General features: G+C 34.4%; 1 protein-coding gene across 1 annotated transcript in view; it reads right to left on the reverse strand.

Moving 5' to 3' along the window:
* Positions 1-13,445, reverse strand: part of LOC107726756 (MAP/microtubule affinity-regulating kinase 3-like) — a 65,359-nt gene that overhangs the window by 31,596 nt on the left and 20,318 nt on the right. Inside the window, exon 2 of the mRNA XM_016536441.1 lies at positions 3,138-3,186. Within this exon, the coding sequence (XP_016391927.1) occupies positions 3,138-3,165 (28 nt within the window). The 5' untranslated portion in view covers positions 3,166-3,186. The remainder of the gene's footprint in view (positions 1-3,137; positions 3,187-13,445) is intronic.

The following is a 13,445-nucleotide window of genomic DNA, read 5'->3' on the forward strand; positions in this document are numbered from 1 at the left end:
TATATATATATATATAGAGAGAGAGAGAGAGAGAGAGAGAATACTACACTAAATATAAAAATAAAATATTATATTTAAATATATTTAATATTACACTAACATATTTAATATATATATAGAATTGTTGGAAATAATTGTGTTTAATAGTAGAATTCCTGGTGAAAACTACATTACCCATGATTCTGCAAAAAACTATCAATTAAAAAGCTGTATACACAAACATACAAATGCAAAGCATCATGGTACCGTAGTTCTTTCCGTCATTAAAGCTTTTTGTCTGATTTTTTTATATTTTTTGCATCATATAAAAAAAGTTTGTATTAATGTGATTTGTCTTGTAGCTGCTTAATACTTTAAGAATTTTTAAGAATATCAGTGAATAAAGGCTTTAATTCAGCCTTTTCTCACATTAACTATCAAAAGGCTTATATAGTGAAAAAAAAGTGTGTTTTGTTTGTTCGTTTGTTTTGAGCTTGACTGACATTCTCGATACATTACAAGAGCTGCATAATGACTTTTCAAATATTTCCACAGAAATTTTTCCACAGACCAAAAATAACAGCATACAGGTTGGAAACAACATGAGGGTGAGTGCATAATGACAAAACTTTCTTTTAGCGCTGCCCTGAATGTGCCAGGCTCCGTGTTTGACACAACCAGATCCACATCAACGCCACCCACATCCTCTTCTAGCAATCCGCTCCGCCTTTTTCCCTCATTTGCGAGAAAAGGACAAAAAGTAGGTCATCTCTGGGGCAGTGATAGCGTGTGACCAGACGCTGTACTCTTATGGAGTAGACGATGCCCGAGCGTGTGCCGCCACACGAATAATTGCAAAGGGCATCGCATGTGGAAGCGGAAGCGAGCGTTGTCATGACGACACACCGGATTCCTGATTCCTGGAAAGACGCTCTATTCTCTGAAATAATGAGTGCAGATGAAAGACAATCGAACGAGGGGCGAGCAAGGAGAAAGGCTGGCTTTCAGAGGTTATTTGAGGAGGCTGACGGAGGTAAATTCTGAATGAAGGAGAAAGGTTAGGAAGTGTGTGGGCCGTAGCTGGGAGTTTGCAATTACCTTTCCTCCTACTCGCTGTTAACACACTACCTTCACGACGATGCATCAAACACTTTCACTGGTTCAGTCATTCATGTGAAACATGCATAATGTGCCAATGGAACAGACATGGTTAACGCAACAAACACACACAGTCCAGACGTACTGAAAACAATAGTGCTGGGAAGTCTGATTCATTTAAACAAATCACTTCATTTGGACACTGTTTTTCAGTGACTAAAAGAAACAATTTGTACTGTTACATTGTTTTGGTCATTACTCATAAGTGTTCTCAGAAGTCTTCACACTGTCTTTTGTGTAGTGAAATAGATATTTAGCTAAATCCTGTTTTTTGAAAATACATTTTATCAAATGTACTGCCAAACAAAGTTCTCTCAATCCTACAAACACTATACACAAGATTTTGAACAAATTATTAATAAAACATGATTCAAAACTTCCATCTTCCATTCAAACACAAATTTGTAGAGTTTTTGTAAAAAAGGTTGCATGGCTTGGCATTCTGCATGATCAAAATTAATAAAGTTTATTTATACACTACCGTTCAAAAGTTTGCAGTCTGTGAGAATGTTTTTAAAATAAGACTATTATGCTTACAAAGGCTGCATTTATTTGATCAAAAATACAATCAAAACAGTAATATTGTGAACTATTAAAAATTTAAATTTAAAATAACTGCTTTCTGTTTGAATATATGTGACCCTGGAGCACAAAACCAGTCTTAAGTCGCTGGGGTATATTTGTAGCAATACCCCAAAAAACATTGTATGAGTCAAAATTATCCATTTTTCTTTTAGGCCAAAAATCATTAGGATATTATGTAAAGATCATGTTCCATGAAGATATTTTGTAAATGTCCTACCGTAAATATATAAAAACTTAATTTTTGATTAGTAATATGCATTGCTAAGAACTTCATTTGGACAACTTTAAAGGCGATTTTCTCAATATTTAGATTTTTTTGCACCCTCAGATTATAGATTTTCAAATAGTTGTATCTCAGACAAATATTGTCATATCCTAACAAACCATACATCAATGGAAAGCTTATTTATTCAGCTTTCAGATGATGTATAAATCTCAATAAAAAAAAATTGACCCTTATGACTGGTTTTGTGGTCCATAGTCACATATTTTAAAATGTGATTTATTCCTATGATGGCAAAGCATTATTACGTCAGTCTTCAGTGTCACATGATCCTCCAGAAATCATTCTAATATGCTGATTTGCTGCTCAAGAAACATTCCTCATTATTATCCTCATTTTTATCAACAGTTATGCAGCTTATATTTTGTGGAAACTGCATTTATTTGAAACAAAATAAAAGTTTTAACTATTTTTGATCAACTTAATGCATCTTTGCTTAAAGGGGTCCTATTATGCTTTTTCACTTTTTACATTTTAGTCAATCAATATTTTGTAAAAGAGCATAATAGGACCCCTTTAAATAAAAGTAAAACCAAAAATCTTACTGACCTTAAAATTTTGAACATTAGTGCATATAGCGGCCTTTATATTTTAAGAAGGTAGTCCCTCATAAGGGGATCATCATATTATTTAGGGGTCTGTCCTCATCAAAAAGTTTGAAAACCCTTGTGCAATTTCATAGTGTCACCACTGACCAATCAGCATCCAGAACTAGAACTACATACTTTATAATAGAAAACAAGGGTCTCTCATGAACACAAACACCTGCTCATGTTCGGGAATGGCAGATGGGGGTCGCTGAGGGCCGATTAAGGTATTGGGGTGAGTGAGGGGTCAGGGGCCACACAGAGATGACATCATGAGACGGAGGGGAGGAGAGGCATGTGCAGGCCGTCAGATGATGGATGCTCAACAATGGAACACACAGAGGCAGACAGGAGTGCTTTGTGCTGCCGGGAGGAGCCGGGAGGCCGTCTGAATAGGAACGGTGTGGCGGCTCTGGGAAAAGCAGAGGGAGTTCCTGCACAGGGGATTAGAGAGGCCTCCACTACGGTCCGCTTTGTGTGCCACATTCCCAAACATCTCCACAGAGAGAGCGCTTCTAAAAACAGATTACTGAAGGACAACTTACCAATATTTGGATGATTTAGAATCTTCATTATTCTTACTTCCCTGAAGAGCTGAAAGAGAAGACAGAAAAAGCTAAATTAGAGGATGGGCTGCATTTTTACTGAGAAAAAAAAAACAAGTGGTGTGCAAAAGTCTACTTTTCAAAAGTTTGGGGCCATTTTTTTTTTTTTGAAAGACATTATTACTGTCCTTTTGATATTTCTGTTAATTAAGGAATTCTGAATAAAAAGGTAACATGACTTTTTCACAAATATATTAAATGTTTTCAGCATAATATATATAATAACATGATAATAACAGTAAATGTTTTTGAACAGCAAATCGGGATATTAGAATGATTTCTGAAGGATCATTTGACATTGAAGACTATGTTACTGAAAATAAGGGTTATTATAGTTAACTAAAATTATTGTTGTTACTTGAAATATAAATAAATGTAATAATAAATGTAATTAATTTTACATTTAGTAAAATATAAAAATCATACTTTATTTCAACTAGTTTGCAAGGCAACTTTCCAATTTTCCTTTTAGTTTACCTTGGTGTACTAAAATAACTAATTGAAATAAAAATGTATAAAAACTATAGACATACTTAAAAACAAAAAATAATAAAAATGCACAACAAAATTACTATAACAGAAAATATAAAATAACTAATCTAATAAGTTAGATTAATAACAATTCAAAATATTAATTCAAATAATTCAAAATATTAACAAAACTAAAATAGTATCTCAATGATATTAAATTCACACTGCTGAAAATTAACACTGCCATCATAGAAATATATTGCATTTATAAATATATTAACACAGAAAACAGTTATTTTAAATTATAATAATATTTCACAATATTACTGTGGCAACTTTCCAATTTTCCTTTTAGTTTACCTTGATGTACTAAAATAACTAATTGAAATAAAAATTTATAAAAACTTTAGACATACTTAAAAAAAATAATAATAAAAATGCACAACAAAATTACTATAACAGAAAATATAAAATAACTAATCTAATAAGTTAGATTAATAACAATTCAAAATATTAATTCAAATAATTCAAAATATTAACAAAACTAAAATAGTATCTCAATGATATTAAATTCACACTGCTGAAAATTAACACTGCCATCATAGAAATATATTGCATTTATAAATATATTAACACAGAAAACAGTTATTTTAAATTATAATAATATTTCACAATATTACTGTTTTTACTGCATTTTTGATCAAATAAATGCAGCTTTGCTAAGCATAAGAGACTTTTAAAAACCTTACAGACCCCAAACTTTTCAGTTCCTTCCAAGGACGCGGGAAGTAGGGGTGCTGAGGGAGCTGCAGCACCCCGTTTTCACATGGTTGCAAATGCAACGCCAAGTTTGTTCATTTAAATTTATTCAGTTTTAGCATTTAATAATTTATTTGTAATGATCTCTGAAATGTAAATTTTAAGTGGGCTATAATAAAACCATGTTTATCTTTATAAACATGATTAATTTTACTTGTGATGTTTTCTATATGGGATGATTAGCCTAATCCTCATGAACACGTGACGCTGGCGCGTCGTTTCAGACATGAACTATACAGAATGCGAACAAGATTAAATTTAATACAAGGAGATAATGGCGCAAAAGCGAATTTCAGATTTTCACCCAACACGGACACACAGCACCCCCAACCGAAAACATCTTCCCGCGCCCCTGGTTCCTTCCTTTAATGAGAATCTATGGGAATTTTGTTTTATTGTTCACCAGGCAAAAATGCATGAAGGAGCATTTAGAAAAGTTATAGTACACTTGCTGTTCAATTCAATGAAAAAAAAAAACTCACTTTTACCATTTCTATTCAATTTCCTATACAGCTAAAAGGCTTGTGCACCAAAACGGAATTGAGAACGCCTTGTAATTCCATTAAAATTTCTGTTCCATCATTCTCTCTTTACATTATCACCATATTTCCATACATTAGCTCTCCTGAGCCTTCCAAAAACACTTTAGCATTTCAGCCAGACTCTTTCACCTCCAAACACGCACCGATTATTTTCAAGAGTCTAGTATGTACGTCACACTGATGCGTGCAGTCACACTCGAAAAGACTGAAAACGTGAGAAACAGTCAAAGGTACAAAATGTTTTGTGTCCGTTTCACAGAGTTCAATAGTCAGTAGTCATTGCACAAAAAAGAAACTACCAAAAATCAATACACCCCTCTGAGTGCAGGGCTAATTAGGCTCTTAGTCAGCCAGCAATGTTCTAAACCAGCAATCTATACTAAAGCACTAGTACAAACACTATTCACATGCTTTCTCATCTATCTGAACATGTGGACATGGTCTGGCACATTAGAGACGCAGGATAACCTGAGCTGACATCAAAGTGGACGCTTGTGACCCTTGAACCCCAGCGCTGTAGTACAGTAGCCTGCCCAGAGCGGGACAGATCCCAATGATGGCATCTTATTTCAACAGGCCAGAGAGTGTAAAAGACTAAATTTAGCTGTAAACACAGCCTGTGACTTTGTACATGAAAAGTGGTAACACAATCTGTTCATGCAGACGATGTGCAGTTTAGTTTCCACAGATAGGATTAAATCTACAGTGCCACAGCAAAAAAAATGATATTTTATCAAACATGCACACTTCACTGAATGTGATGAGACAAAACGTAAATGATGCCAACATAACGCATCTTTTTATTATGATGTCTTTGTTGGCTGCATGCAAAATAGCCAAACAAATAAAATAGTGTGATACAATGCATGTGCCAGTTCTTCTAATGAATCGTCCAAAAAGACTCACAGACTTCTGAGTTAACATTTGAATTAGTATAATTAACCCTTTACTGAATTAACTGGCCAAATCTGTCAGAATGGTAATGTATCTACTAAAAAGTCTTCACAACTTAGTGCTGGGCGGTATGACCAAAAATTTATATCATGGTATTTTTCAAAATTATACCGGTTTCACGGTACAAGACGGTATTTTTTTTTCATGCATGACCGGGTGTTAACCATATTTTCTACTGATTGAGAGAGGAAATACTGCAGTATATTGACTTAGAATGCCCTATTTTACTGTCACGATGAGTGAATATTGTCAAAAAATACCACACTAAATAGTGACTAAACAATGAACCGGTATACCGCCCAGCACTACCACAACTCACAAGTTTTCATTTTGAGTCAGTAAGATGACTCCTTCACTAAATGATGAGAGCGGTACTGAATCATTCAAAAACACTAATTTATCAATTTATCCGTTTCTGGTTGAATCAGAATCCTTTACTGAATGAACCACCTGAATGTTTGAGTCAGTAAGATGACTCCTTCACTAAATGATGAGAGCGGTACTGAATCATTCAAAAACACTCACAAATTTATCCGTTTCTGGTTGAATCAGAATCCTTTACTGAATGAACCACCTGAATCAGTTATAGGAGAAATAAATCATCCCAAAAGTCTCACAAACTTATTGTTTGAATCAGTATGATTAACTCATTACTTAATTAACTCACTGAATTGATCAGATGGGAAAAGAATTTGCTAAAAAAAAAAAAAACAACAACCTCGGGTTGGGTTTTCAGGTCGAGTCAGTATGATGACTCCTTCACGAAATGATCAGAGTGGTCAAAAAGATTCACATACTCATAAGTTTCTGTTTGAATCAGCCTGACAAATTCTTCACTGAATGAACTCGGGAGGTTTCATGATAATCAGGGCCTGATAACAGGCTGACGGCATTTAAAGTGGCAAAACAGATTACCGTGATCACGGTCTGGGGCTTTTCCTTATGACTTGCAGAAAGCAGGATGCTGGGAGCACATGTTCTAGAAAAGACTGCATAGCAGTAGTTTCAGCCCGCAGCCACCAATTACAGAGCGCTAATTAAAGAGAGCGGAAGCCATCCAGACATAGATGGGCATGGAGCTGCTCTGAGGTGGAACATCAGCTGTTTAACATCTTCTGTGAATCGTACGTCATGAGTCATCAGTAGTATCAGAGATGGGGATGACAAACTGTGGATGGACATCCAGAGCTTCCTGTTTAGAAGTCAGCACAGCACACTGCTGGGAGTGTAAAACAATTACTCATCACTGACCCATTTGCGTCACTTATAGGAGAAAAAAGGATGTAATGATGAATAAGAATTAACGAAGAAGTAGTTAATTGATGAATAAAAATGATTTATGGCATTAGTTTTTAAAAACATCTTAAAAAGTGACTCAATCTTTTGCACTGCACTATATATGGATAATGCTATCAAAATTAGTCACAATAAAAATAACTTTAAAAAAACAATTCGGATATTATTCAAACATGTGTTATGATCAACAATAACAATAATTGAGCTCACAATATATACAAAATATATATACTAAATATATACAAAATCATAATTTATAAAATTCTGACAAAAAACCTAGCCCCCTAAATTTCAACATATGAAAATAATAAAACATAATAAAATAAAATTGTAAATAAATGGCAGTGCATGTGTAGTATCAATTAGAACAGACTAGAAGAATGATTTGTTTTCAAAGAACAATGCCCTAAATTTGAACTTGTGAAAAATAATTAAATGTAACAAACAAAGCATATGTAGCATCAATCTGCTCAGACTAGAGCCATTTGTTTTCAACTAATAACAACTTCAATTTTAACATATGGAAATAATAAAAATTATTAAAATAATAATTATTAAATAAATATATGAATGAATGAATGAATAAATAAAGCATAAGTGTAGAATTAATCAGACAAGGCTGCAAGAACATTTAGTTTAAATGAATAACTGAAATTTTAAATTATGAAAATAATAAAACTTAATAAAATATTTTATGAATAAATAAATGTAGTGTATGTGTAATGATCAGATAAGACTGAACAGTCTGTTTTCCGTGAGTGAACAATAACTTTTTATTATTTATGAAAATAAAAAAAATGAATAAAATGTCAAATAAATAAATAAATACATTTAGTGTCTTAGTATCATCAATCAGGCTAGAAGAATGATTTGTTTTCAACAAATAGTGACTTTTCATCTGTTCTCATCATAAAGCTCTATACAGAATATAGATGCCATCATTTTTCTAAAAAGAAGAACTATATAGACTTCTGATACATCCTTTTTAAAGTCTGAAAGCTACAGTGCCCCATTAATTGTAATTGCATGGAGGAAGGAATGACTAGGAGGTTTGGAATGAGACAAAAGGTGAGAACCTACCCATCTACTTCATCAAATTCTAGGTGGACTGAATGTTCTTCTGTAAATAACACACTGTGTAGATGCCATGCTCTTCAACATCAAGTGCCTGATGTTGTGTGTGTAGGAGGGTAGCAGCACTGCAGAGAAAAACCTTCTCTACAACATATGCATGCACTTTTGTAAATGGATGCAATCTTGTCTGTAATATGCCTACAAGGAATTAGCGCAGCATTTACGTTAAGCGCTCTCATGCATGTGCGTTACAGTGCACATGTTCAACATTGTGGCGTTAAAGCAGAATTGCAGCATGCACCCCATGTGCGCATCTCTCTAAAAATGCGTGGTTTTCTCATGGCCTGAGGTGTAAGCTACTTCCTGTGTTTCACAATGAATACACCCAATGGTGTTCTGTGGGAAAACACACAGCACTGCTGAATAATTCACTCGAGTTTCACAAAGTGATGATGCTTTTCTTTGCAATCGCTGAAGACCCTCTGCCTTTGCCTTTAGTTCTACGTCTGGGAAAAGCACACCAAGATGAAGCTGCATGAATGTTGTCAAATCATCAGACATGAGGAAGCAGAATGAGTCAGGTTGCTAGTATTTTAAGGGCAAATGAATGTTTGATCACTGGTTGGTGCCATCAAGGAATCTCAGAAGTAAGCAAAAATCAGTGTAAACATAACCAAAGAGCTTAACTCACTCAGGTCTGGTCCACTTTTTAAGACTGAATTTGATCCAAATTCCCAATAAAAGCCCTACATTTTATTCTCAATGAATATTCTGTTTCACTGAGAAGTACATACACACACACACACAACTTGTTGAAGGCTAGTAGATTTACCAAATAAACAAGTAACACTCTGAGTAAATTATTTTAAATCTATTTTAGAACAATCAATGAACCAGTGAATTCGGCTGAGGTTAAGAACCCATGAGAAGGGCCACAGACGCATGTTGAGTCTCATAAGTACAAACGGGCTAGCTTGAGAAACCACAGAAAACAGCTAATTTCTGCTCCGAGTTCCTGAAGTGACAGGAAGAGGTTTTTGTCTGTGCTTTTCTATTCACTTACTAAAAACCAAACAGATTAGCATAATCCACTAACGTTTTTTGAGCATTAAATGTAGGCCTGTCAATTTATAAAAATAATTATAAAATAATATTCCTAAGGAATTATCATCAGAGCCACTGAAGTACTTGAATTAATCACCTGAGCTGTAAATGTTATTTGACTAATCACTCTTGAGATGCAGAAAATGACATGACTATGTTTGATTGGCTTTGAATCCCAAACTCCTCACAAATAACTATTTTGAGCTGTGATGTCAAAGACAGCAGAGAGGGGAAATTACAGCCCAATTCATGATTTAGCTCTAAAAAAGAATCAGTCACTTGTAAAACAACAATACAATGAGATAATATCTTCAATAATAAATTTAAGAATTATAGCTTTCAAAAATTATTATTTTTTTCAAATTGAATGGATGCTAAATTATGAAAAAATTCTCCAAAATGCAAAAAAAAAGTAATATTACAATTTAAAATGAGTGTTTTTATATGAATATATTTTAAAATGAAATGTATTCTTGTGATGCAAAGCTGAATTTCAAGCATCATTACTCTAGTCTTCAGTGTCATTTATTTGATCCTTCAGAAATCATACTAATATGCTGATTTGCTGCTTAAGAAACTTTTTTTTTGTTATTTAGGTTGAAAACACACTGTAAAAAATGACCGTGAATTTAACGGTAAAAGACTGTAAAAATGCTACAGTAAAAACCTGTTAAAATGGTTAACGGTAAATTCCCCTACTATATACGGTGAAAAACTGTAATGGACATTACATGTAATTTTACGGTAGTATACCATTTTTGGAAGTGAAAAAGACTGTATAATTTACAGTGAATAACCGTAAATTGACATTCCCAGAATTCCCTGCGTTACATTTCACATTTGATGTTTTTTTGTTGAATTAACTATGTTTCTTCTTAGTTTTTTCTAATCAGTTTTGTATATTAGGGCTGTGTGATACACCTAATGTTGTTAAATGAATGTTTATTGCATTATTTCAGTTTCATGTGTGTTACCATGATGGTGTTTAGCGTTTGTGTGAATGACACTGTGCACCTTCTATATATATTATTATTTAAAAGCTGCTTGTGATGGGCTTTGGTTCATCATGTGACTTTCTCATCACCACCTGCATTTGGTGGTTATCAGTGTATTACAAAGGCACAAAACAGATTTCAGTAATTCAATAGGTTGGTATATTAACATTATATCAGTTAATTAAATTACGGTATTTAACTGTAAATTTAAGTTAATACCGTAAAACCTAAAACAGTGCTACCGTATTTTTTACAGTAAATTTTACAGAATTTTTTTTACAGTGCAGTTGTGCTTCTTAATATTTTTGTGGAGGATTCTTTTATGACTTATTCTTATTATTTTTTATTATTTTATGACTATCAAGTCAAGTCCTGTGTTGATGGCTCTGTGAAGGAAAAGGAAAAATGCAAGCTAATTTCCTGAGGTTACTAAAATAGCCCCACCCACCACTGTACAAACACCAATCACACACTGGTCACTCTGGATACCAGCAGGCAACTGGCAGTGGAGAAACAGGAAACACTTCTGCAGTCCCTCAACAATCACCCCACACTCCCCTCCTCTCTCAGCACATCTCATAAACAGGAAGTCTCTCATAGAGACGCAGTGGTTTGTACCGAGTGAGAAAGAGAGGGGCCGTCCACACTGCACACACACAGTACTTCTCACCACTACAAATACACATCTGTAGCATATGAGCTGCTGCGGTAATACAGACGAGCGCTTAACATGTTCACCGTTCACAGTTATTATGAACTCCAAAGACAACGATAATGCAAAATAATTAGACGGAATAAAAAAATGGGTGATTTTGGGTTATAAATGTCTCAAGTTTCAATAGTTTCAAGTTCTCAGTAGACAATAATATTCACAAATAGTGGTAAGCACAATTTGTGTTGGGAAAGTGTTTACTCTTCCCTTTTACAAGTTGAAAACAATAAGTTTTTCTACACTAAATATACACAATTATTTGCATATTTAATAATATTTTAAAAATTATTAACAAATTAATATTATTTTACAAAAAAAATTTTCTAAATGTACAAAAAAGTTAAAACATTAAAAATGCATTAAGTGAATTTATGCATCAAATAATTATAATATATGAAAAACGCATATTAATTTTGAGATTTGCTAAATTACATTTAATGGTGTTATTAAATTATTAATGTTTCTAAATATGAACTTTAACTCATTCATTGAGCATTAGATGATGGCTAAGGTAATCCAAATGCAAAAATGGGGGAAATAAGTGATTAAATATCCAGTATCTACAGTGCATTCCTAATTGGTTATTTGCCTGTTTTCCCTCTAAAATCAGAACTTGCAACCCATTTTCAGGTCATGTCATGACTCACGTTGGTCGAAGATACCAATAATACTCTCCACACACTGTCGACATGACAGAGAAGTAGAGATTTAAAAGTGTCTACAGTGCTAAAATCTCAAAAAGGACAAGTAAGGTACAAAAACTCGTACACAAGAACAAACACACACAATATTAAAGGGGCTATTTGATTACATATATATATATATATATTTTTTTTAAGATAAACAATACATAAATCCCAAAGAAAAAGCATCTTTCTTTGAGCACTTTGACTTGATCTATCAAACAGAACGGCCCTAAACCACTAACCACAACAGGAAGTCAAACTTAATGCACAAACACGTGCTACATAACACACAAACATACGACTCTAACTATATTTCCAATTTTAATAAACATTCCGAGCTCAGAGCTCATATTCAGTTCCTTCTGACGCTGAAGAAGAAACATTGTCCACCTGATTCGGATGACATTCGGACATTTATAAGGGGATAAAGTGTAAAGTAAGTAAGTGTAAGTGGGACACATAGACACATTTAGGTAGAGAAAATAATCCAGAGGTGAAGGGTATGAGACAGCTTTAAGCACTCACTGAAGCATCAGGGTGATATATACTTCCTAAAAGATTGCATTTTCTTTTCCTGCTTTGATAAATCCAGGCTGCCATCCAATATATCAGGGCAAGTTATTAAGAGCTTCCAATAAAAAAAACCTGTGAGTCAAGATTTACCATCACCTGATAATCAAACAGCTTATGGGAGCCAGAAAAGTAGAAAAGGGACAAGTAAAAGTAATATAAAACACGTTTGGGCAGGACATAGAAGTTTGGACCCACTTAAGGGTGAGTGAGCGCAGACCTTCATCACAATTACCGAACATTATAAGATTCGCTCAGAGGGATCTCTCGGCTGGCCTAATTGGACGAGAGCCCACTTTCCCTCGGCAGCATGTTAAAGTGTTTGTGTCTTTAGCTTCCTCCACGGCTCATTTCCCCGTTTAAGGTGCATGCAAACAGCAGTTACCGTTCCTCACGCTGCTCCACTTCTGATCTTGAGAACATGAAACGCTCTCAAATTACTCATGAAAACAGATCAAATAAGTGCTTAGAATGCAGCAAAAACAAAATGCCTGCTAGGTTGTCATGACATATCCCCGATTTTATTTTAGTGCTTCATTATGTGCTTCTTTAAAGGGGTCATATGATGCGATTTCAAGTTTTCCTTTCTCTTTGGAGTGTTACAAGCTGATTGTGCATAGATAAGATCCCTGAAGTTGCAAAGACTAAAGTCTCAAAACCAAAGAGATATTCTTTATCAAAGTTAAGACTCTGCCACGCCCCCCTAAAACGGCTCATTCTAACACGCCCCCACATTATTTAATTCTAACATTATAACATGAATTGCAGTGAAACTGTTATACAGTTGAATTTATTTATACCATAGTCCAGTGTTTCCCAGGCGGCATATATATGCAAACTCATTCTCTGCCAGCAGGAGGCGCTGTTGGAGTGGTAGAGATCAAGGTTTCAGCAGCACTTCTTCTTCGTTGTCTTGTCTGATGCACTCAACCAAGCGTTCTAACCCAGACCTCGCCCCTCCCCACCCCCCAACCATTCGAATTTCCGCAGGCGGGAATTATTTTAATGATATTCTAATGGGCCGC

The sequence above is a fragment of the Sinocyclocheilus rhinocerous genome, unplaced genomic scaffold (genome assembly GCF_001515625.1).
Source record: "Sinocyclocheilus rhinocerous isolate Xijiao unplaced genomic scaffold, SAMN03320098_v1.1 scaffold786, whole genome shotgun sequence".
Lineage (NCBI taxonomy): Eukaryota > Metazoa > Chordata > Actinopteri > Cypriniformes > Cyprinidae > Sinocyclocheilus > Sinocyclocheilus rhinocerous.